The 22,656-nt window shown below is 37.3% G+C and overlaps 1 protein-coding gene across 1 annotated transcript in view; it reads right to left on the reverse strand.

The window, feature by feature from the left end:
• Positions 1–22,656, reverse strand: part of ITGA8 (integrin subunit alpha 8) — a 300,431-nt gene that overhangs the window by 233,456 nt on the left and 44,319 nt on the right. Inside the window, exons 3-7 of the mRNA XM_053714013.1 lie at positions 15,661–15,761; positions 12,130–12,253; positions 10,211–10,272; positions 3,634–3,679; positions 1,007–1,132 (exon numbers count right to left, since the gene is read on the reverse strand). Coding sequence (XP_053569988.1) covers positions 1,007–1,132; positions 3,634–3,679; positions 10,211–10,272; positions 12,130–12,253; positions 15,661–15,761 — 459 coding nt within the window. The remainder of the gene's footprint in view (positions 1–1,006; positions 1,133–3,633; positions 3,680–10,210; positions 10,273–12,129; positions 12,254–15,660; positions 15,762–22,656) is intronic.

Below are 22,656 nucleotides of genomic sequence, written 5' to 3' on the forward strand. Positions count from 1 at the left end.
TGGGCTAATAGTTAAAAAAAAAATTGATTTAGTTGTTTTTTGGGATGTTTGGGTGGAGAGCGAAATTGCATGGGGGGGGGCCCAAGAAAATTTTCGGCCAGGGTCCAGTCAATATTAAAGACGGCCCTGGCGCAATGTTATTCTTTTAGATCTTAAGCAGTATTCTAAAGTGTGCTATTGTGCTAACATATGCCTGACAGATAGTATGATAAATCCCTCACATAGAATTCTATAGGGGCGTGAAGTAAAATTCATATAGGATATCACTAGAGCGCTAAGAAAATGGTGCGCTAAGCTAATGGTAAGCAAGTAGTGGAGATCTTCATGCTATACTATTTTAATGAAAGTTAAAGGGACATTCTAGTCAAAATTAAACTTTCATGATTCAGTTAGGCTATGCAAATTTAAACAACTTTCCAATTTTCATTTATCATCAAATTTGCATTGTTCTCTTGGTATTCTTTGTTGAACATTAAACGTAGGTAGGCTCATATGCTTATTTCTAACCCTTTGAATGCTGCCTCTTGTCTCAGTGCATTTTATTACCTTTTCACAGCTGGACAGTGTTAGTTTGTATGCCATAGAGATAACATTGTGCTCACTCCTGTGAAGTTATTTATGAGTCAGCACTGATTGGCTAAAATGCAAGTCTGTCAAAAGAACTGAGATAAGGGACAGCCTGCAGGGGCTTAGATACAAGGTTAATCACAGAGATAAAAAAGTATATTAATATAACAATGTTAGTTAGTATGGGGTATAGGTAAAAAATGGGATGATCTATTTTAAAAAAAAAAATAAACATTCTAGAGTAGACTGTCCCTTTAAGTATAAAATACTTTGCACATACATTCACATACACACATATATGTATATACACATACACACACGTACACCAAAACCGTTTTTTTATTGATGGGCGAGTCTCCAATGGAAAACACCATGGATTTTTAATTAATACACAAGATACATATTAAATTTGTTCATGCTTTACAAATGATTTCCTTACCCAAATAACTATCATCATAGGCAGACTGGGCCATTGCAGTTTGCTTTTCCCCAACCAGCTTCCTGATAATGCTCTTGTATGAATAACCTTGTATGATATCTGCAATTTTAGCTGTGAAGATTTGTCCTGTAACCAAGTAAAAGTTAGTGAGTTATTCTGGGGAGGAAAAAAATCAATAATTCCCATTTTTATATGTGACCTTTAAAGCAGCAGGCATAAAATGTAAAGACAAATTATGAAGCATAGCTCCTAAGGAAGAACCAATCAACAATAGCAGCTGAAGTAAGTAAACAGTCAATGAAATAAAGGTGCTTATGGAACTTTTAGCGTCACAACATGTATAGATATTGTTGGGTTTCTAGGCATTAATATATAAAGAATATATATGTGTTGTTCATTCAGTTGGAAATATATTTGTCTACAGGGGTGTTAATAAGGGTGAAGCCCATAGTGTTCTACAATAAATAATACCAGAGTGGCCATAAGGGCTCACTGATGAACAATTCAATTATATCAGGAAAGTTTTTTATTTGTTTTATTTACTTTGTTAGTAGCTGCCCTAATCGCTGACAACAGGCTACATAACTGGTCTATTAGTGAACCTACCTGCAAATGTGGTATTAAATGCTCTATAACAGATCTTGCATTTTATCTACAGAATGGTGTTTGGGAAATAGCCAATGGATAAGTCAAGGAGGGTGGCATCTGGTTACAGGTAACTGAATTTTGTCTTGGGCTTTAACCCCCGGATCTGTGTAGTGACTTCCTTGTTTGTCCTTGCTACTAGGCTTTCATGAATATACTAATGTCTATTAGACTTAAAGGGACATTATACACTCATTTTTTCTTTGCATACATGTTTTGTAGATGATCCTTTTATAAAGCCCATACATTTTTATTTTTTAAAATGTATAGTTTTGCTTATTTTTAAATAATATTGCTCTGATTTTCAGACTCCTAACTAAGCCCCAAAGTCTTATGAGAATACCGTCAGCTACCTTCTCCAGCTTGCTCCTGTTTGTTTAAAGGGTCTTTTCATGTAAAAGAAGGGGGAGGGGGGAGTGTCTTATTTACCACTTGCAGTGGGCTTTCCAACTGCCTTTTCAACAGAGCATATAAGTAAGATTTTAAACAGTTTTATACTGGATTTTTATATCAGTATCTGTGCATCTTATTCTTTATAGTAGTGTCTATTACATGCAGTTATATGAAAATGAGTGTATACTGTCCCTTTAATTAATTCCACAGTTTAAACCAGTGGCCTATTTTGTTATTGATTATTCTCAAAGAGTTCAAATTTAAGGGAAATTGTACACTAGATTTTTCTTTGCATAAATGATTTGTAGATGATCCTTTTATATAGCCCATCTTGGAGTGTTTTTGTTTACAGACTCCTGCAGTCTCATGTTTATGTTATCTGTCTTTTCATATGCAGGAAGGGGGGTGTCTGCTCTTTTTGTTTACCCATCCCCTTTCAGTGAGTGTCCCAGCCTAACCTCATCAACTGTGCTAAACTGGGAGCTTCTAAGTATGTTTTTAAAAGGTTTTATACAGGATTTTAGATCAGTATCTGTGCATATTCCTCTTTATAGTAGTGTTTATTACACTAATGATGAAAATTGGTGTATACTGTCCCTTTAAGTCTATGAGAATCACATTTGAAAGCTAACATTGAATATTCTCAAGTTATCTTTTCAGTTTTTAATGTTAACATTTGTTTTATACTAAAATTCAAATGCTAAAACAATCAGTGAAGAGAACATTTGTTTTAGCATTTAACATATGCCTATCCTAACTTGTTGTTAGCCTCAGAAAATCATTAAACCAGGGGCAACTAATTTCCTAAAAAGTGTTATAATATAAAACTATGCATGAAAGAGAAAGCTGGACTCAATTAAACTGGATTCTAAATAATAATAATAATAATAATAATAATAATAATAATATACATTGGTATAGATTCATAAATGTGTGTGAGGTTGCCAAGGGGCCTCACTATGAAGCTTCCAATCTGAGTGGAGTCTGAGGGAGAAATATTGTTTTCATCTTTTTAAAAAGAAATTACAAATCTGCAAATTTCCAATATTTAATATAATGATATTTTGCTAATGAATGAACTGAAGAAAGAACGTGTCCTCCAGCATTAAACTTTCTTCACAGCTTTTTCAGCGTTTGACAGCATTTTTAAACAGGCAAATAAGTGGTCTACATTCAATTTTAACTGGAAAAAAATATCTAATTTAATTTGTGTGTGTGCGTTCGGCAGTTTCATTTAATGCCGAATGCGGAAGAAGGCGGAGGCTCGTTGCATTAGTAGAGAACAAAACTGCTGAGCGCACAAGCCTAACATAAAAAAGCTAGTTCAAATGAACAGTTTTTCAGAGGGATAAATGCCTCAGATATATAACACATCTACACAAAGACCCTGATTGTAAAGGATACACACAGAGCTTAGTCAGAGCCTAGGATCACTTTGGGTGAGTTCTGTGCATTCTATAACAGGAGATCTTTACAGTGAGCACTTGGGGAGTTGCAGGGTACTGGGATGTGAAAGTATGATTGGATTCAAGTCACTCAAGGGCCACATTGGTTCATGGGCCTTAATCCCTGATTTACAGTAATCTTACCTTGCCAGTAATAGCTGCCAGGTCCTCCTAATGCTATGTCCCCATTCTAGACAGAAGAAAATAAAGCAAATTACAACTTCATTTGGTAGAATTCCACTAAATTAAAGGGACACTGAACCCAAATTTTTTTCTTTCATGATTTAGATAGAGCATGCAATTTTAAGCAACTTTCTAATTTACTCCTATTATCAAATTTTCTTTATTGTCTTGGTATCTTTATTTGAAATGCAAGAATGTAAGTTTAGATGCCGGCCCATTTTTGGTGATCAACCTGTGCTGTTCTTGCTGATCGATGGATAAATTCTCCCACCAATAAACAAGTGCTGTCCATGGTCTGAACCAAAAATTGGATGGCTCCTTTGCTTAGATGCCTTCTTTTTCAAATAAAGATAGCAAGAAAACAAAGAAAAATTGATAATAGAATTAAATTAGAAAGTTGCTTAAAATTGCATGGTTTATCTGAATCACAAAAGAAAAAAATTAGGGTTCAGTGTCCCTTTAACCAGTTAGTCAGTTTAGTGTACAAAAAATATTTCCTAATGATGGGTGTCTTATTTTATTTATTTTGGTAATGCAGAATGTTTATTTATATGTATCCTTAAAGGGACAGTCTAGTCAAAATTAAACTTTCATTATTCAGATAGGACATGCAATTTTAATCAACTTTCTAATTTACTTTTATCATCAAATTTGCTTTTTTCTTTTGGTATTCTTAGTTTAAACTAAATATAGGTAGGCTCATATGCTAATTTATAAGCCTTTGAGGGCTGCCTCTTATCACATGCTTTTTAAATCTCTTTTCAACACAAAGAGACAGAAAGTACACATGGGCCATATAGATAACTGTGTTCAGGCACAAAAAGTTATTTAAGAGTTAGCACAAAACAATGCTAAATGCAAGACAATCCTATATAATAAAAGGCCAAGTGTGTTTGTCCGAAGCTGTCATGCGCAGTAGAGACAGCACAAGGACAAACACACCTGGCCTTTGAGTCCCTAACTGAAGATCTGCGGTGCAGTGTGACAGAAGTGGGCTTGGCCGGGCGCGGCCTGGGGGTGTGACCAGGCGTGAAGGGGTGTGGCCGGACGTGAAGGGGCGTGGTCGGGCGCGGTCGTGTGATAGATGGAAGAGGGAAGAGGGGAGAGAGATAGAGTGGGGGGAGAGAGGGGGAGAGAGACAGCAAAAGACGGGGGAGAGAGACAGCAAAAGAGAGGGGGGAGAGAGGGGGAGAGAGACAGCAAAAGACGGGGGAGAGAGACAGCAAAAGACAGGGGGGAGAGAGACAGCAAAAGAGAGACGGGGAGAGAGACAGCAAAAGAGAGACGGGGAGAGACAGCAAAAGAGAGAGGTGGAGAGAGACAGCAAAAGAAAGGGGGGATAGAGACAGCAAAAGAGAGAGGGGGATAGAGACAGCAAAAGAGAGGGGGAGAGAGACAGCAAAAGAGAGGGGGGAGAGAGAGCACAAAAGAGAGGGGGGAAGAGAGAGTGCAAAAGAGGGGGGAGAGAGAGCGCAAAAGAGGGGGGATTGGGGGAAGAGCGCAAAAGAGAGGGGGGAGAGAGCACAAAAGAGAGGGGGAGAGACAGCAAAAGAGAGAGGGGAAGAGAGACAGCAAAAGAGAGGGGGCGGAGAGACAGCAAAAGAGAGGGGGAGAGAAACAGCAAAAGAGATCGGGGATAGAGACAGCAAAAGCGAGAGGGGGAGAGAGACAGCAAGAGAGAGGGGGAGAGAGCACAAAAGAGAGGGGGGAGAGAGAGTGCAAAAGAGGGGGGAAGAGAGAGCGCAAAAGAGGGGGGAGGGAGAGAGTGCAAAAGAGAGGGGGAAGAGCGCAAAAGAGAGGGGGGGAAGAGCACAAAAGAGAGGGTGGAGAGAGCGCAAAAGAGAGGGGTGGAGAGAGAGCGCAAAAGAGAGGGGGACAGAGAGCGCAAAAGAGAGGGGGTGAGAGAGCGCAAAAGAGAGGGGGAGAGAGAGCGCAAAATAGAGGGGGAGAGAGAGTGCAAAAGAAAGGGTGGGAGAGAGAGCGCAAAAGAGAGGGGAGAGAGAGCACAAAAGAGAGGGGGGAGAGAGCACAAAAGAGAGGGGAGAGAGAGGGGGGGAGAGCGCAAAAGAGATGGGGGAGAGAGAGCGCAAAAGAGCTGGGGGAGAGAGAGAGCGCAAAAGAGATGGGGGAGAGAGAGAGCGCAAAAGAGAGGGGGAGAGAGAGAGCGCAAAAGAGAGGGGGAGAGAGAGAGCGCAAAAGAGAGGGGGGAGAGAGAGAGCACAAAAGAGAGGGGGGAGAAGGAGAGCGCAAAAGAGAGGGGGGAGAGGGAGAGAGAGCGCAAAAGAGAGGGGGAGAGAGAACGCAAAAGAGAGAGGGGGAGAGAGAGAGCGCAAAAGAGAGAGAAAGAGCGCAAAAGAGAGAGGGGAGAGAGAGAGCTCAAAAGAGAGGGGGGAGAGAGAAATCTCAAAAGAGAGGGGGAGAGAGAGAGCAAAAGAGAGGAGGAGGGAGAGAGCGCAAGAGGTGGGACCGCTGTACTGCAAAAAATGGCCCGTGTGAACGGGCTTTAGGACTAGTATATAATAAACAGTTACAGTCATGTGATCAGGGGGCTAGAAGAAGGTTCTTAGATACAAGGTAATCACAGAGGTAAAAAATATATTCATATAACTGTGTTGGTTATGCAAAACTGGGGAATGGGTAATAAAGGAATTATCTATCTTTTAAAACAATAACAATTCTATGGTAGACTGTCCCTTTAATATTACTGTGTTGGTTATGCAAAACTTGGGAATGGGTAATAAAGGGATTATCTATCTTTTAAAACAATAACAATTCTATTGTAGACTGCCCCTTTAAAGGGACATTTAAAGAGATAGTAAAACTTTGTAATAACAAGACATTGCTGTGTTGCTGTAGAATAACATATCAGCCAAGTCTGCACATTTTTAAAACAAATTGCCTCTGCCTAAGGGTAATAAAGTGTCTTACCTAAGTTTGTTCTATTGAAAGGTTTACAATTTCAGGATATCAATCACATGAAAATAAATTAAAATTAATTAATTAATTAATTAATTACTGATGTTATTTTGACATTTAGATTATTGATCATTTTTGTTATTTGAGATGTACTGTGTAAAATTAATAAAAATACTTTTTATGTCCAGTTAAATGATAATTTGTTGCTAAAATACTGGTGTTTATGTGCTTATACATATAAATGAATGTCTCTTTCTACCAGTATAGCTAAGTGAGTTGACATTATCAACTACAAAAAAAGTGTACCCTTAAAGCTTTAGATTTCATATTGATATTACATAGAGAAATGGAAACTTCTTCATAGATACAAGTTGAATGTGTTTTATACACAAATGATCTTCACTAGAGACATTTTTACATTTCCCGTATTTCAGCTACATGTAATCATTCATTAATGGTTTAAAACAGAATTTAAGACAGAATTACTGAGAAAACTTTTATTTGGCTGCAGAATTTAACAAATATCGATGAAATAGTCAACATTCCAGAACCATTAAATAAATATGATGTCATGGGAAAGGTGCTATGTTCATCCTTTGAGATACCTTGGTAAATACTTTTAAATCTTTTTAGCTGGTATTAATATCTATGTTTCCTGTGTGTTTTATGTCTGGATGATTCACACTTTAGTCTACTTGGAACTACATCATTTCCAAACACTCTTTTTTTTGTGAGAGAATTTAAAGGGATACTAAACCCAAATTATGTATTGTATTATTCATATAGACCATGCAATTTTAAGCAACTTTCTAATTTACTCCCATTATCAATTTTTCTTCATTCTTTTGGAATCTTTATTTGAAAAAGCAGGAATGAAAGCTTAAAAGCCGGCCCATTTTTGGTTCAGAACCCTGGATAGCACTTGTTGATTGGTGGCTACATTTAGCCACCAATCAGCAAGCGCTACCCAGGTGCTGAACCTAAAATGAGCCGGTTCCTGAGCTTTCATTCCTGCTTTTCAAATAAAGATAGCAAGAGTATGAAGAAAAAATATAATAGGAGTAAATTAGAAAGTTGCTTAAATTTACATGCTCTGTCTGAATCATGAAAGAAAAAATGTGGGTTTAGTATTCCTTTAATGCACTACAAAGATATAATAAAGCGAAAACAACTCTGAATCTCATCATTCCTGGTTCATACCTTGTAACAAGAAAAGCACAATAGGAAAACCCAGTGAAAAGTCAACAGGTTACAGTAAAGGTGTTAACTCAATTTTTGTCCTTTTTGAAGGGCCAAGGATCACCTCCAATCTACTTATTGTAAAGCATTGTAGTTTGTCACATAAAATGTTTTTGAATATAAAAATTAAATGTTTGTCTTTTTTAACATCATATTCTGCCACATTCTCCTGGCATTTTTTTTTTTTTTTCATTAGCAGACAGTAATCAATACAGCCAATCAGAGGCTGATTACTTGAGCTGCTATTTCATATGTGAGTGTGGTTCCTGAGTGTTGATTACCACATGGAAGGGACATGCTTTAATTTCTGGGCAAAAATCACTTGTTTAAATGGCCCAGAAAAGACAAAGAAAAAACTATTGCAAAAATGCATGGTTAGTGTTGACTGAAATGTGTTGTTGTTATAAGTAAGCAAAACCTCATGTACAAATTTACACTTCATAAATACCATTCTATAAACAACAAGGACTGGATTTAATGAGCTACTAACTTGTCAACTCATTCAGTTTAGGGGTGCTACAAAGGGTTATAACATTTTGCATAAAAGTGTATTAAGAAAAGTCCTCATAATAATCCTATTATTAATCAGATCTAATTCTACTTACTTTTACTTCTAAATGAAGCATCTTTATATTAAAGGGACAGTCTACACCAAAAATGTTCTTATTTAAAAAGATAGATAATCCCTTTATAACCCATTCCCCGTTTTTGCATAACCAATACAGTTATATTAATATACTTTTTACCTCTGTGATTACCTTGTATCTAAGCCTTTGCAGACAGCCTCCTTATCTAAGTTCCTTTGACAGACATGCAGTGTAGTCAATCAGTGAAGACTCCTAAATAACTTCACGGGAGTGAGCACAATGTTATCTATGACACATGTGAACTAGCACAGTCTAACTGTGAAAAACTTTCAAAATGCTCTGAGCTAGGAGGCGGTTTTCAACTGTTTAGAAATCAGTTTGAGCCTAGCTAGGTTTAGCTTTTCAAAAATACCACCAAGGGAACAAAGCAAATTTGATGATAAATGTAAATTGGAAAGTTGTTTAAAATTGCATGCCCTATCTGAATCATGAAAGTTTAGTTTTGATGTTACTGTCCCTTTAAACAATATAACTTTTTTTTCAAACAATGACATCATAAACACACCCCCTAAAAAATAGCATGAGGCTTTCTGTATATTCTTTGTCCAACCGCTGCGCACCTAACTTTAAAATTGGTGCACAAACAATATTAAAAACTTGCATGTGCAGAATGACATTGTTTACCATGGGACACCTAAGACCTAACCAATAGATTGTGCACGCGCACATTGCAGCCCATACTGCAGCTCCAACTGCATCTCTCTGCTTCTGCTAAGGCATGGGAATAGATGGTGATGTCAGAGTTACATCAGAAGAGCAGTGCACATGCACAATGGTTATTGCAATTAATTGCGCATGTCTGGGTACATATGCGCAACATGGAAGGAGCAACACTACTCCAACCTAAGTAGCCCACTGAGGGGATCGTTATTCTTGTCCAATCACGGTAGGCTACTTGGGTTTGGAAACAGGCCGAATTTTGCTACAAAATTGCGGTGAAAGCGTAACGAAGCTTTAAATGAAGGTATTTAGAGCTAGAATTTATTTTTTTACTATGTTTGCATAGATGGAAAAAAAAGGTTTAATTTCCCTTTAATGATTGTATTACTAAGCATTCTTCAACCGTGAGCAAATTCTATTAATCAAAACAAAATATGTACAAGCATAGCTCATTTTATTGGGCTTCACAAATATTGTTCTTTTTGCAAATTGAAGGTTTATGGTAACCCTGTGTCAAGCAAGTCTATTGCTCCATTTTTCCAACATATATACACATATAAACACATGAGTAACATTTATACACACCTATATATACACACCACCAGCAATGACTTAACTGAAGGCTCAGATGATGGTTAGCATTTTTTTAGCAATAAAGTATTTTTGAATTAAGTTATGTAATTTACATAATGACATAATGCTATTGCACACTTAATAGACTAGAGTATAGTGTAAATATAAATTTTATATGCACTGGGAAACCAAAAAAAATTGTATGACTCACTTTATTGCTATATTCGCTTTATTGCGGTGGTCTGGAACCAAACCCGCAATATCTCTGAAGTACTCCTGTAATTCTATACATAGCACCAAATCATCAATTGCTTAACAAGATCTATAACCCTGCAAGAAAGGCCTCAAACTTATAAATACCTATTCTAGAAACATATGGCTCCCAGACAGAGCACATCTGCACTGAAGAATAAATAGCAATTGCTTAACACTTTTAAGCCTTGTTCTGCCCATAAGAATTAAGGATGGCACATAGAATCAGTAAAAGTTCAGAATAAAATGACCTTGTTAAAGTCCAGGCTAAAACCAGCTTGACAGAATCCTTGCCCTTCAGGATCAGCATTATCTGAAGAAGAAAAAAAGAATGATTAAAGATAGTGCTTTCATGAGCTATAACAGCTTTATTAGCATATTAGTTAGCATGATACTTTCAACTCAGTATTATACCATTAGCTTATATAATCAAAGCAGATGGGGATACAGTGAATAATACGGATTTCAAGAGAAATAAAACTTACATTTTAATTGAACATAAAATGTGTGATTATGTTTATATATGTGTGTGTATATATATATATATATATAATATACAAAATACCAATAGGATCCCAAACTCACTACTCCAATCCAGCCTCCGGGGTGCACTTAAAACAGTAATAAGCAAAGTAGAAAGAAAGGCACTCTCCGTGTAGTATTAATTCAATTAATCGCAACCAGGTAATCACATAAATTGTTCACTTTTTTGTTTGTTTTGTAAGGTCTGAGGACGGGGCCAACCCGGCAACCCCGAAAACGTTCATCTAGTAAAATTGAATTAATACTACACGGAGAGGGCCTTTCTTTCTACTTTGTATATATATATATATATATATATATATATATATATATATATATATATATATATATATATATATATACACACTTTGCAATGCAGTTTTTTTTATTTGTTGTGTGTGCTTTCATTTAACGCAGACAACTGTAGTGTAATGTAAAGCCCTGACCCTCCTATGTACTGGACAATGATTGGTTGATATCTGCAGGAGCTAGTATAGTTCTCTTCCTGGTTGGCCACAGCATAAAAGGTAAGATAAGCTAGCGTTGTGAGCTGGGCCTGCAAAACAGTGCTTATTTTTTTTTACCAAATGAAACATTGCCACTGTGGGAGATATTTACTTTATATTGTCACAGTGGGAACTGTGGTCTAATAATTTGTTAATACAATTGAGTGCAAGGACAGAAAGTGAGATAGGAGAGAGCTGCATCAGGGAGAAATTGGGGAAAAAATTTATTCCAACTCAGCGGCTTTTAGGAGATTTGTTATACTGAAGTTCTTAGATTACATCTAAAGCTTTTTAAGTTACTATTCACTTGAGCCTCTGTGAATTTTTTGTGGCCGGACTTTTAGCCGACGGACATTTGGCAGACGGACATTTGGCCACGAGATAGATAGATTTGATAGATAGATACATAGATTAGATAGATAGATAGATCAATAGATGCAATAGATACATTTGATAGATACGATAGATAGATAGATTTGATAGATAAATAGATAGATTTGATAGATAGATAATTTCCCAGACAGAGAATTACAAGACGTGCGGTCTGGGACCCATGGTAAGGTTCCCAGAGGCAGTTGCGGCGCCCGAGGCTCTGATTAGAACAGAGCACTCTGGAACGTATCTGCCCTCGGCCGAAATCGGAACATTCTTTAGCTTTCTGTCTGTCTGTCAGCCAAATGTCCGTCTGCCAAATGTCCGTCTGCCAAATGTCCGTCTGCCAAATGTCCTTTTGCATTTTGTCAGAGCACCGAAATTTTGGGGGTGATATCAGTTGCAACATGTACAGCTAGACAGAGGTGTTTGATGTACATGTGTGTATGATTTTATAAATGGGGACTCACTGGTATAGAAAAGTGACGCAAGTGGGTGTTTGTGCTTGGTATATAAGTGCAAAATTCCAGGAGGCGTATTTGCCCCCTCTCTGGATGCCCATGTACACTGATATATGGCTACCTAATAAAATGAAGAAAATGTTCCACTTGTAATAACCATATAATTTTTGATAGAATTACTGAGCAACTGATTATATCACCTTGCTGTGCTATATAAAATGTACTAAATTAATGATATGCTAATTACAACAAATCAGCAAATTTTTCAAGACACTGGAAAAAAAAAACAATAACAGCAAATTCACTTACGACCACGGCATGGAGAATACTCGGCATAAGCACTAAAATTCTGAATGGCAACATAACATGTGCCAACAGGATCCTTTTCTGGGGTAGGTTTAACACTTCTCCAGTGATATAATGGAGCACAAGCCTAATGAAAAGATACAGCAAATAGAAAAATATTTAATAAATTAATACATTTAATAAATATTGCTTTATCATAACACATATACAGAATATCATATCATATTGCAATGGATATTTATTTGTGAGAGTGTATTTCAGATATACATTTTATGATCTGTAACAAGCCACACCTTTCCAGTACAACAAACTAACAATCTATATTAACGCTATTCTTTGTAATTTGACTTTAAGGTACTGAACAATTTTGTTTGTGCTTTGTTTAACCCAGCAGATTATAGCTACCACTCATTTAACGGTTTTCCTTACTGTTGATCAGGTGGCTGTGGGTTACACCAAGCTAATGCAGATGTGAATATGTATATGTTAGTGCTTGTTAGAAGGGGGGGGGGTGCTCTGAATGTCTACACTACTCACAAGAAAATCATCAATCCCCAAACACTAACAAATTGCAGTACTATAGGAACATTAATCTACAGTAATCTACTTCTGATTGGTCTACCTCTCAACAGATTTCCCCCACACCACATTATGCCTCTTCCTGGCTTATTCTCAACCATAACTCGGTTTAAACCATTAGCTTTATGTATTGCATTTACATTTCTAACCCTCCTGTACACATAAACTTCACCCCTACCTCACTATCTTCATTGACAAATGCAGACAATGCACAGAAGATGGTATGGTGCTTTAAATAATAAACCCTATGAGTTAGGAGACTTAGAGATCTGATGGATCCTGTGGTTACAGACCACAGTCTCAGTCATCATCAATTAATTTAGCTTTGTACCAGAGACACCAGAATTCTCACTATCAGAGTGATTTAGTTGCCATGGCTATTTTACACTTTAGCAGTCTGTACCACATTGCGGACCAACATTAAAGGGCCATAATGCCCAAATGTTGAAACACTTGAAAAGGATGCAGCATAGCTATAAAAAGCTGACTAGAAAGTATCACCTGAACATCTCTATGTAAAAAAGGAAGTTATTTTACCTCAAAATGTCCTAAGTAATTCACACCCCATTGTAAAGGACTTTAAGCAGCAAATCAGTATGCTTGTCCCAGGACAGGCAAGGGAGCGAGCTACGTGCACACTCATCTTATTTCCCTATTCAGTTTAAGGAAGTTTACTATGAAATCTCATGAGAGTTAAGTGAAATCTCATGAGATCACAGTAAAAGAGTTCATGACCTCAGCACTGCTGATGCTGATTGGCTGCTGTATATTTCTTCTTCTTTTTTTTTTTTTACCTGCAGCTGGACAGTAACTGACAGATACATTTTTACACAGCAATTACTCTGGTGAGCTGAGGAAGTTGTGAGGTAAAATATCTTCCTTTTTTACATAGAGATGCTCAGGTGATATTTTCCTGTCAGCATTTTACAGTTATGCTGCATCACTTTCAAGTGATTTAGCATATGAGTATTATGTCCCTTTAAACATTTTTTTCCCATTTCAGTTAAATGTATTTTAATAATTTAAAATGCACCATGATTATTCTATCACTTATCAGTATTATTTGTATATATAGGTTTTAATTTTTGTAATAAATGTATTATGTAGATGCATATAATGGCAAGAGGAAATAATTAGCTATGTTTATATTAGCCAACGTAATTTTAACCCTTATAACTTTTTTTTATGGATTCTAGCCTCATGAAACCTAAGGCATTACTTCAGAAGAACCAACAATGGTGACATTTTTACAGTGACAATTCTTTCACATTTGAAAGGACTAACACCCTAGTCACCCTAATTATAATAAATCCCTGTGGTATAGTAATAAGCAGGTGCTGTCAGATAATCGATGCATAAACATTCTTTATTAAGTTAGTGATTGAAATTTAGATCAAACAGGGCTAGATTACAAGTGGCACGTTGTTCAGCACTTTTGCACGGGTTAGCACGCATATTACAAGTTGAAAGTAAATAGGATTTACCGGTGCTATAAATAAAGTGGACCTTCAGTCATGAAGTTAAAAAAAAAGTATGCAGAAAGTACCTTTATTTTGCCACAACCTTACTCCTAAACTGAGCGCCTCTGGCCTCCCACGGCTGTGCTAGCCATACGTCACTGTGCCGTATATTAGCATGGCTATTGAGAGGTGGAAACATCACCTCTTTGAAAAAAATAATAATTTTGCAGTGGGCGGCCAGAGGCGCTCAGTTTAGGACTAAGGTCACGGCAAAATAAAGGTACTTTCTGCATACTTTTTATAACTTCATAACTGAAGGTCCACTTTGTTTATAGCACTGGTCAATCCTTGTGTTTTTGAAGCGCTAGGATCTACCATCACTTTAATTAAAATGATAACATAAATAAAACAACAGCAGATAAGTGAGAACCATTTATACTGCAAACAAAATAAAGTAGCAGTTACTGATATGTAAATTTCCAAACAAAAGATGCAAATGTTCAAAGAATAAGGGGTCGAATTATCAAAGGCTTTGCAAGCCTTTCGACCCACTATGGCTACAGATTCTCAACTTCTCACACGAGAACCTGCATGCGTATTTAACAAGTAGCGGTCATCAGACCGCTGCTTTCCTAACCTCTTCAATTCGATTGGCAGCTCCTGCCCGCGCGTGATTGGCTGTTCGCAGGCAGGATTGCATGCAAGCGCAAAATAGCGCTCGTGTACAATGTTGAATTCCTCCAGGGTAATTCAGCCCGCCAGAGGCGAGCTGCAGCGGACAGGGGCGCGTATATGCACCCATGTCCGCCTCAGCTAGATAAATCGCCCTCCAAGTGTAGTGATCTTTGTAATTGTAGAAACATAAAAATAAACTTCTCATCATTTCTGCATATCCCAGGACCATATGGAAAAAAAAAATGCATAATCAACCCACTGCGCTTTTTGAAACAAACAAGCATAATTAAACTACACTTTTTCTATAAAGGTTCTCTTTCTCTTACCAACAAAACAAAGATACCAACTCTTCATACAACCCAGTACACAGCTTATCCTGGGCTGCTCAGCAAGTCCTCTCTACCTGCAACTCACCCATTACATACAGAGACAGTTTCTGTTATTCAGAGGAAGGTCCCCAGCTGCTCCTTAGCTCTGCAGTAATAGTTATGAAAGCCACTTTTGTTCATCTCTAAACTGTCCCCACTACGCCTCTGAGGCAGCCATGTCACTATTTGCAGAATTGCCCATAGATCACCCAGACACACCCACAAACTGACCAGGCACACTTACAAACCATCCAGACACACCCATTATCATGCCCACTACCCGTCCTCGGCATGGACCCACACACACACTTACATGCTAACTACCTAGGTATGCTCTTCATCAAGGAATAGTTGTTATAATCCTGAAAGAAAAATTTTGTGTTTCATGTCCCTTTAACAATATTCTATTTATGAATATTACATACTGTGAAATTCCAGGCCTTTGTACTTACCACCACCTTTTCTTTATGAGCTCTAACAGTTGCTCCAAACCATTGTTTTGACTTGAATTCCACATCTTCCTTTGTTCCAGCAACCTTAATGGCTCTGTTGTCTGTTAATAAAAAATGAGAACTTAGTACTTTAATATGAAATGATAAATGTAATTCACATGTATAGTTACATTCTTGTAGTGCATTCATTTGCTAAAAAAATAGTTAAAGTGACATTCTACCTGAATTTTTTTTAAAAAAAAGATAGATAATCCCTTTATTACCCCTTCCCCAGTTTTGCATAACCAACCCTGTTATATTAATATATATATAGCTTTTTACAATCTTGCATTTTTGCCAACTAGTGGTGGTTCTTGTAAACCCATTATCATTCTCCACGGGAGTGAGCACAATGTTATCTACATGACACATTTAGTGCAAGATTGTAAAAAGCTAAAAAAATGTATTGAGATAAGAGTCGGCCTGCAGGGATTTAGAAGCAGGCAATCTTAGAGATTATAAAGTACATTAATATAACAATGACGGTTATGCAAAGCTGGGAAATGGGTAGTAAAGGCTGTATCTATCTTTTTAAACAATAAATAACATCAAGTAGACTGTCCCTTTAAAACAAAGCAGGCACATTATAATGTAATTTGTTAATAATCAGGTTTGCTAATGGTTGATGCAGGTATTTTATGTTACAAACGTTTACAAAATATAAGGAAATGGCCTGACTACATTGCTTTACATGCAACCATTCAGCGCTGCGGAATCTGTTGGCGCTCTACAAATACCTGATAATAATAATTATACGTATTGCCACAAGAACAAAAAAACAACAATGGACTCTGAATTATTAGATTTCCCTAACTACCTTATAAGCATGAATAATCCTCAAGCACTTCTTATGAATATTTATGTCCACATTTTTTTCTTCAAAACATTTGTGTAGATCCACATCTTGTTGAACTGTGCAAGTATGAGAGGGATTATAATGCAAAGATGAGGAAAAGCAGCGCCCCTCAAAGAGGGAGCCTAAGCCTATATAAAGGAATAGTGTCTCTATAAATGTCTTATGTGGGTGAATAGTTTCTGCATACGGCAATCTGGTTAGAAGTTAACAAAAAATATAGTCTATATATAAAGAACCAAAAGAGTGGTAATCCAATCCAATCAATAGGATTTAATGTTGTTCCACAGTTTAAAACACATTATAATAAAAAACAAATGTTTGTGTAAAAACATATAGTGTCTCTAGGTTGGCCAACCTTCCTGTGCAAAATGCTCTGTATATATAAAATCAAATAAGCAGAAAGTAGGAAATATCCAGTACCAAATTCCTACTATCAAAGTGCTACATATATGACTATGACAAGATATGATCAGAGTTGTAGCTTAAGATCAAATGGCAGATAGCAAAAGATCAAAACATCAAACAACATAAAATCAGACAGCATATAATCATCTGCTCTTACGTGGTAAAGCAGTGTTATCCCAATTTTACTTTGGTTTCCTGAATAGGGTGGAATATGAAATCTGTAGTGTATTTGGTATTAATAACAGTTAATTCAGATCACTGAATAATAAATGGCATCCAAAAGCCAAATTCTGTATTTCACAGTCTTACTTGCGTCCTCAACAGAATAAAGGACATTGCTTCTTTCAATATTATCCTGTATTTCTTGGGTCAGACCGATTCTGGAGCAGGATGGAGGTGGATTCTTGTGGCAGTGTTTCACTGACTGAATCTTACTTCCTGCTCTACGGCTCCCCCTGTGATGGTGTCCAGTCTGGGTCAAATAGTGCTGTATCCTAGAAACACGTTTCAGCTGTCTAAGCAGCCTTTGTCAAGCTTGACTGCCGTATGCAGAAACTATTCACCCACATAAGATATTTATAGAGACACTATTCCTTTATATAGGCTTAGGCTCCCTCTTTGAGGAGAAATGCTTTTCCTCATCTTTGCATTATAATCCCTTTTTTGAGCTGTTGAGAGACAACTCAGAGGAAGCAGCTTGGTTATATAAGCAGCGCAAATACACTATCTCTAATTCAAGTATGAGAGGGATTACTATCTCCCAACACAACTGTATGTAGAATGCATGATTAAGAGCTGTCCACTTAAAACATCACCACACTGACCAAGGGCCACCACTAGAAATGATTGGGCCCCTTGCACAAACACAGAAATACAACCAGAAACTCACACAGACACACACAGACACACACAGAGACACACATACACAGAGACACACATACACAGAGACACACACATATAAACACACTCATACACAGACACACCCACAAATACACTCTCACAAACATAGCCACACAGATGCACTCTCACTCTCTCACACTCTCACAGACAGACACACACACATACACACACATATACACTCACACACACAGTTACATTTTCACACAGAGAAATGCACACACAGATACACTCACAGACACACAGTAATCTTAGCTCATCCCGGTCAAACTATGAAACTCAAAAGTGACCTCACCTTCCATATTTTTCTCAGGATGGGCCCTAAATAATAAAGTGTGCGGCAGCTGTATTTAAGATTAAATAATTCTCCCACAGCACATTAGCTTATCTCGACAGACATCATTAAGTGACAGTGTGAATGATAATCTCTGTCTTCTACAATAATAAAAACTCATTCCATATAGATACTAGAATACAAGAAGATTTTGCCACAAACCAGCATCTAGTACCCCCTATGTCTTATGGAGGCAGCACAATATCATTTCCTACATGTGTCAATCCTCTCATATAAATTTTACAATGCAAAAGCATCATCAAAGCTTATATGTTAAAGTGAAGGTCAATTTTCATGTGAAAGTGCCGTTTTTTAAAAAAACTATTAAAAACAGGGACACTTTCATTCATGAAAATTGACATAGCACCGTATTTTAAAAATACCTTGTTCTTCTGAAATGCTGGATCGCCGTTCTGAAACGATGCCCCGCCTGCTTCTTCCTGGCTTACTTACCCAGCAATGATGAAACCGGCTTCCTCCAATCACAGCGTTGCCTCAGGCAATGATTACCCCGGGGGGGGGGGGGGGGAAGCCGTGATTGGAGGATGACGGAATCGTCATTGCTAACGTATAAAGAGGCTTGCGATGGGCTGGTGAAGCACTGGAGCGGCTTCAAGAAGAAAAGGTAAGTATATTTGTAAAAAACGGCTGAAATGTCAATTTTCATGAATGAAAGTGCCCTTGTTTTTAATAGTTTTTTTAAAAACCGGGCACTTTCACTTGAAAATTGACCTTCACTTTAAACACATGAATTGCCATGAAAACTATTAGAATATTAAGTTTATACTAAGGGGGAACAAGAACATGCAGTGCCGTGTTCCTCTTTATTACATCAGTGAGGGATCTGCTAACAATTTACAGATTATTGATGTTCCAAATTATTAGGTCCTTGTGAAGCCTATAAGTGCGTAGGCCAGGCTATTGTGCTGCGGGACCCAGAAAGAGGCAGCACTATGGGAACATATGCAGCTTGAATCAGTGTAAGATAAACATATAACATAACCACTGACACTAACCTTAACCATCACAACATCCCTGCTCTGTTTGCTCAGCCAACTAAGACCCACATGATGTGTTAGGCTGCTTGACCTGATTGCATAGAGTTACAATCAGGCATTATTTAATAGGAGTAAATTAGAAAGTTGCTTAAAATTGCATGCTCTATCTGAATCACGATAGAAATTTTTTTTGGGTTCAGTGTCCAATCCTATCGTATCCAATCCTTCACCCACAAGCACTACTGTTAGAGTGACACTAGCATATTTTACCGTGGTGGTGAGGAGGCATGGAAGAATATAATACTCAGGGGTCTGAGACCCCAAAAATAAGGGGACAAGCATAGTTTTTGGAGTGGCAATTGTGCTTGGGCTCCTGAGAAAAAAAAAAGTACTAGTTTAAAGGACACAGTGCTGCCAGGCCCATCCCCCACCACACTCTGCTGTAATAAAAAAGGGTCCCAGGTCCCCAAGACACTATGAAAAAACCCTTGTGTTGGTGGGCTCTGGGGACTGGGCCCCCTGTAATAGAGCTATCTTGCTCTTCCTCAATTTAAAAAAAAAAAAATGTCCCAGACTCCAGGCAAGTTAAGGAAAAAGGGGGCTGAAACAGAACCTATGTAACCGCAGCCAGTGACCCCTTTCACCCCTTGATGGTGGCCCTGTATTGACCCTTATGATGCTGTACGTTTTTGGACTTTCTGCACACTTTTTTTTAAATAGTCAGTTCTTATGCAATTACAAGAAATCAGATTTTCACTGACACAATATATCTAACGTCTGTAAAAATTATGATTGAACGTCTGAATCTGAGGTGCAATACACTCCCTGTACAGTAGACAGATATTATTATAAATTGTCAAGAAATGTGACAAGTATAATGAGCTGATCAACAAAACAGGTGGAACCCACCCTGCCATACCAATTACACCATTCAGAATATACCAAAGGACAATGTTTGTTTTTGGAAGAGAATTGATTAATTGCTGTATATAAATCTTTAAAAGTATATGAAGCACAAAACATTTTTTGGTGATTCCAGACAGGGGAGAGATATAACTACAGATAGAGGTATATTGACATAAAGTTATATATACGCCATCAAGATGTATAAACATGTGTTGTATACAGGAAGGGAATATGAAAGTGCCATACAGAAGGCTCCAGGTACACATAGATAAGTACAGATAAATGCTTCTGATTTCTGAGTAAACTCACAAGCATGTTTACGGACATTTATGTGTACATGGAGCCGTATGTATGATACTTTTATATTCCCTCCCTGTATACATGTAAGGGATGGTAAACGTTTCATGATTCCATACACAAATAATTAATCAATATACATATACACAGTATAGATACGTAGAATTCAGTATGCATACATAAATTCATTATACATACATATTTAGCACATATATGCCTTTAATGGAAATGCCTTTAAGAAGTCAAATTACACTTATATTTCACTATCACTGCCTTGTTCAGCATTTTTATCTAGAAGGAGAAGCTGCTTGAATTCCAATGTGGGGTATTGTTGTGAGCTGTGTCTGTAAGAGAATCAGGATATGTTTCATTTTATTTTGAGAAGCTCACTGTGATTCATTTTGTTGTGACAAAGCTTGTTAAGTTAGACTAACAATTGCTAGGTCATATGATCGACATAACATGTAGACACGCCTGTTATACCAACTGTTAATTATTAGATTGCTAAGGGAGGCAGACTAGATTGATTGCTAGATAGGTTGAAGGAGACAACATCTGGAATACTTGTCACATCTGCAGTGTTCCGAAGTAAGTAACACATTATAGTTTAACAGCCCAGCTTGATAAGCTGAACACTGCGTAATATGACTGAAAATTCATAATAAGCACTTCTTTTATTAAATTGAATTTTTGTGTGGACTTCCATTTTTTGTTGATATTGCACCCAGTCTCAGGACAACAAATGACATAAATACACATTTATACATCTTGATGCCATGTAGAAATACAGTATAACTTTATGTCACTATACCTCTATGTATAGTTATATCTCTCCCCTGTCTGTTTTCTTACACTGGCTATTGTCAGCCCCTTTACACATTTCACCTCAGACCTCCTCATGATTTTACGACACCCCCTCCTCTCCCTTTACTCAGACCTCTGTAAAACTTTCTGTTCTTTTAACCATCCTGTGCTTCAAACCTGACGATGAGAGGAAACTTTCGAAAGCCTGTCTATTTGTAAATGTATAGTAAAGTTAGTCCAATAAAAATGTATCATTGCTTAATCCCTAACTTATTAATTAATTAGGACGTTCCATGCTGTCCTAATTGTGCTGGGCTTTAGCACCCTCAGGACGGCATGGGACGTCCTAGCCGTTTGGCTATCGGGAAGCCTCTGCAGCTTTCTAAATAGGATCACAGGCTGGAGTGTGTGCCTAGCATCATAGGCACTCCCACCCGACAGATCCCATTATTTACATTACGCGATTGCATGAATGATCTCATCATGATTTAAATTGTTCAATTTTTACTTATTTGATTGCATCTGAACTTTGTTCCGATGCAGACAAATAAGTCCAGGCGGGAAGGGGTTAATGTAAACTCTTGTTATTTTGGCAACAAAGGATACAAATAGAAGGAAGCTACTTAGACCATAAAAGTAAATTGGGCAATTGTTGCAATTGCATGCTTTGTCTAAATCATGAAAGTTTAATTTTGACTATACTGTTCATTTAAGTTTTTTGTTTCTTTTATTCTTTCAGCAAAAGTCCTCTACTGGACATGGGCAAGAAAATGCCTGTTGCTGGAGCACAGTGAAAGCTAGTGCATGTGTCTCTTAGCAACCAATTAAAAGGTAAACTCCTCCTTTGCCTTCCAGAAGAAACCAAAGGCCACTTGTGGGGCTGTGACAGGAAGTAACAGACAATGCACAGATGAAGTTAAAAAATAAAAGGTAAAATAATTTAAAATTAAATAATATTACATATTGTAATTATTTATATTAAGTATAACCCATTGCTCAGTGCTTTTTTATTACAACAACGAAACAGACAGTTTTATATTTTCATTAAAGGGACACTGAACCCAAATTTTTTATTTCGTGATTCAGATAGAGCAAGCAATTTTAAGCAACTTTCTAATTTACTCCTATTATCAAATTTTCTTCATTCTCTTGGTATCTTTATTTGAAAAGCAAGAATGTAAGTTTAGATGTCGGCCCATTTTTGGTGAACAACCAGGGTTGTTCTTGCTGATTGGTGGATTAATTTAACCGACCAATAAACAAGTGCTGGCCAGGGTCTGAACCAAAAAATTGCTTAGATGCCTTCATTTTCAAATAAGGATAGCAAGAGAAGGAAGAAAAATTGATAATAGGAGTAAATTAGAAAGTTGATTAAAATTGCATGCTCTATCTGAATCACAAAAGAAAAATGCTTTGTGCTGTACCATTTTGTCTGCAATGCAAATTTGCTTCTGGTAACA

The sequence above is a fragment of the Bombina bombina genome, chromosome 5, assembly GCF_027579735.1.
Source record: "Bombina bombina isolate aBomBom1 chromosome 5, aBomBom1.pri, whole genome shotgun sequence".
Taxonomy (NCBI): Eukaryota; Metazoa; Chordata; class Amphibia; order Anura; family Bombinatoridae; genus Bombina; species Bombina bombina.